The following is a 4,145-nucleotide window of genomic DNA, read 5'->3' as shown; positions in this document are numbered from 1 at the left end:
AGAAAAATATTTGTAGTGGTTTCAACTGAATTTCACTCACAAAGGCTTCAACAGAGTTTTAGTGTCACACAGTTTGACAGCTGTTTCAGAGAAATTAATTTGTATTTCTTTCCTCAGAGACTTAGCACTGCACAGTCTCCATACTGTCAGAGACCGTTTATGTCCTCCGAGAAAAGATCCTGCAGGAAAGCACTGATGTGCGGGTTAGGGTGTAAACCAACATTTGTGTGTCATTGAAAGTGATGAAGTGTAATCCAAAGTTACAGAGTCACTTGTCCGCTGGCTTTTATGCCTCCTCAGGTGCAGCAGTGTCAGTGTTGCCTCTGTGAGAACTGACTAGGGGTCAGTTTTCAGTCTTACCCGTCAGCCATGAGTTGGCAGTAGATCAAGAGGCGCAGGGGTCAAAGTTCAGCAGGTGGTCTAGTCAGGTGGTCAGATTGTCTGTAGTCTGATTGGTCGGCCGCCATAAGAAGAGGAAAAGGGCGGGGCACAAAACAGGAAGCAGGAAGGAACAGTGTTGTCCGCACACTGTCCCACACTCCTGCAGGTTCCTTGATGTCCAACACCGTGACGAGGTTTGGGTCGTATCTGTTTTTCATCACTGTTCCAATTTCAGTCACTCTGGCTGGCAGAAACCATTTTACATGGTGACTCTGTCTAGCACAGAACAGACAATACCATTATTATCCTGTTTCCCCGTCTAGCATGACTTAACATGGTGTGGTCCAGCATCAAGGGGAGGGTTTGTCCAGTCAGAGAAACATCTCAGAACTGATATTTTAAAGCAGTGATGTTTCTAGTGGCAGGTCTCCTTGGCGAGATCAAATAATCAAACCGGTTGTAAAAACTAAACCTTTAAGACCGTGATCACGTAGGAGGCTTTTTTCAACACTTATTTCCCAGTTATTTTCAATGGTTTGTTTGCTGCAGGTGTAAATCTCCTCCAAACTATGTGCCTTGCATTTTGGACGTGTCGCATTGTGAGGCGCTGCTCTGGGCACAAGGTACATGTCTCAAATTTAGCTACACTGTGCATTATGTCAATGTCACTACCGTCCTGATCACTACCAAGCTGAACAAGCCGTCAAGCAGCTCCACTGTGGTGGAAATCACCCCTGAAACAGCTCTATCTAAGGTGAGCTCTTGGCTGAGATGTTCTCCCTAGCAGGATGTCATGTGACCACATCCTCCGGTTCAGAATGAGCTCCTCATCCTCTTCTTCAAGAGCAAACAGAACAATTGCTAACTTTCACTTGTCCATTTATGTTCAACAAAGTTATCCCCTTTGTCACTTCAGGTTAGCTAGCTAATGCCAATTACTGTAGATACCTTGCAAATTGATGTCAAACTTTGTATTGCAGAGAAGAATGTTGTAACGCTCCTTGTGCCCTTTGACCTCTTACTCTCAGTTACTAGCAACGCTCAAAGCTGCGTTTTGCCTGTCAGCATTAAAAAAGCCTCCCATCTGATCACGGCCGGGCCTCAGTTTGAGTCAGACTAAGTTCTGGGTTTCTACAGTTTCGTCTTCCGTCTTCCGAGGGTCACGGAACGCTAACTGTCATCTGCAAACTCTGGAATGTCAATCAACAACATTCTAGAACACTCTATAGAGATTCAGAGGTTCTAGAATGCAGCGTTTACAGAATGTTGGCGATCTTTTGTTGAAGGTTCCAGAACTCACAGAACTCACAGCAGCCTTCCAGACATTTCCACGACATTCCAGACTGACTCACTGCTGTGGAGACGCTTTCCGGCTTCAGGAAAAGAAAAAGACCGTCGAATGCAGAACGCAGACGGTCTTCTGAAGCTTCAGGAAGTCTCCCGGTGGCTCTCAGAACTTTCTAAAGTGATAAACCCTTCTCTGTTGTGATGAGGAGGCGGCGTTTTGGTCCAACTGGTGATCCTACAAACTCTCGTTCATCCTCTGTTTTTTCCATCTGTTTGTCCTAGTAGTAGGGAGTCAGACAGACTGGCTGGCAGTGTTTAGACTGGACAGCTGCTGATAGAGGGATGGGGAGCAGGGGAGCGGGGGGGCATGAGGAGAGTGTCCAGTGTGGAGGATGAAGGAAGAGAGTAATAGGCTTCAGTTATGATGCTCCTCTTTCTGCTAACCGACTACGAACTCTCTCTTATTTCTACACGTCTTTGGGTTCCAGGTATAGGAGGAGGAGGAAGAGGAGGAGGAAGAGGAGGTGATGGTAAGTTTCCATGTCCATTGCGACACTCCTTCAGTCCTTCCCTCTCTCTCTCTCTCTCTCTCTCTCTCTCTCTCTCTCTTTCTCTCTATCCACTTCGCTCTTTGTATTATTGTCTTTGGACACCTGTTTCTTGAAGAATAGGCTGTGATCGTCTGTCTCCTTCTTCTTATTCTTCTTCTTCTTCTCTCTCCATCCAATCCCCTCTCTTCCTCTCCTTTCCAATCCCTCGCTTTTCTCTCTCTCTCCTTCCCTCCCTCTCTTTCTCTCTCTGTCTCTCTCTCTATCTACATATCTTTGGGCTCCAGCTTGCAGGACATGTCGAACAGCAGGTTCTGGTTGTCAATCACCTGCAACTGGCGGACGTAGGCCTTGGTCTGGAGGTGGGAGGGGGAAGGCTCGGTATCCATGGCTACCCAGGGGGGAGGGAGGGAGAGAGAGAGACAGAGAGAGAGAGAGAGACAGACAGAGAGAGACACAGAGAGAGAGAGAGAGAGAGAGAGAGAGAGAGAGAGAGAGAGAAGGGAAAAACAGTAAAACTGATGTTAGAGGCATGTAATCCATCCATCCATCCATCATTGGCAGTGCATAATGTTTCTTAATGGGTCACCATAGAAACCAATGCAGTGTCACAACCTCACCACAAGATGGAGACAAACTACAACATCTCAGCATGTGTGTGTGTGTGTGTGTGTGTGCGTGTGTCACTGCAGTAGCAGGCGACAACAATAGACCTGCTCTCTCCAGATGAGGCTATCAATAGACACACACACACACACACACACACACATACACACACACACTGTTCCCCTTTTGTATTATGTCTGCAGCTACTTCTCCATGCGTCATCACACACGTGCTCAGTGTGTGTGTGTGTGTGTGTGTGTCAACTGATAGACTTGTCATGAGGGAGCAAGTCTATTGTTGTCTCCAACCACTGCAGTGGCGCGCACACACTCACACACACACACACACACTCACACACACACACACACTGCTTGCTAAGCTGTTAAAGGCCATATATAAGAGCATCACAGTGGCTGTTTCATGCTCTAGTAATAGGATCCATGGTGGATTCCCTTTAAAATCAACATCACAAAGGAGCAGAGGTGGAAGCAGGCCTGAAATATTTTATTGAAGTAGAAAAACGACTTCTTCAGTTTGCTCAAGTCAGGCCAGAGTGCAATAGTGACAAAAATAGTCAAGCACTAAAAAAACACTGAACTTCATTTGGACACTGAGGGAAAATCATTAAGAGTTTGAGCGCTTTCCAAAATCTCTCCCCCCTAAGATGATCACATTATATTTTGGCGTGATTCCTGCAGATACTTTGGTGGGTCATCAGGTCAAGGTTTGAGTTTATTTGACTTTATTTTCAGTATGGGATCTAAACTCCAGAAGGACAGTTTAAAATGTTAAATGTCAGATCTCATTGTGCTCACCGCTCTCATGTCTGAAACTGAAACTCTGATGATGAAGTAGGAGGAATTACTTCAAGATTTAGCATTTTAACATCAACAAATCATCACCACGTTCATTTTGAGACATTAGTATTACCGTAAACAAACCAGACCATCAGTGGTCAGCCTGTCAGCCTCTCTCAGCCTCTACTCTGCATCCTCCATTGTTTCTCCACCTGGTGGATCTGGAGGGAAATCTGCTGGATCGCTTTACGGCACAAAACAGGAAGAGGTTCTGTTCTTCCAGAGCAAAACGGAGCTAAAGCTGAAAGAGTTTCTGGCAGCAGATGGTGGAAGGAGGGAAAGGAAGATGGAGAAATCACGTCCAACATGTTGATCCTCTTCAGGGAGGGGGAGGGGGAGGGGGGGCAGGGAGCGATGGGGCTGATGGGAAATGTAGTCTTAATGTGGAGAAACACTAGAACTGATAATACTACCGGAGTGAGATAGAGAAGATCAATCGTCTTCACCATGATCTCATTTGTTTACG

At 46.1% G+C, this 4,145-nt stretch overlaps 1 protein-coding gene across 1 annotated transcript in view; it reads right to left on the bottom strand.

Moving 5' to 3' along the window:
• Positions 1-549: 549 nt before the first annotated feature.
• The window catches only part of rapgefl1 (Rap guanine nucleotide exchange factor (GEF)-like 1), a 59,973-nt gene continuing 56,377 nt past the window's right edge, over positions 550-4,145 (bottom strand). The window contains exon 16 of the mRNA XM_071533027.1: positions 550-2,607. Coding sequence (XP_071389128.1) covers positions 2,483-2,607 — 125 coding nt within the window. The 3' untranslated portion in view covers positions 550-2,482. The remainder of the gene's footprint in view (positions 2,608-4,145) is intronic.

Source organism: Centroberyx affinis, unplaced genomic scaffold (assembly GCF_046629955.1).
Source record: "Centroberyx affinis isolate AG114_WGS23_722 - 3 ecotype Tasmania unplaced genomic scaffold, CSIRO-AGI_Caff_v1 ptg002309l_1, whole genome shotgun sequence".
Classification (NCBI taxonomy): Eukaryota; Metazoa; Chordata; class Actinopteri; order Beryciformes; family Berycidae; genus Centroberyx; species Centroberyx affinis.
This window is presented reverse-complemented; position numbering and strand designations above follow the sequence as displayed.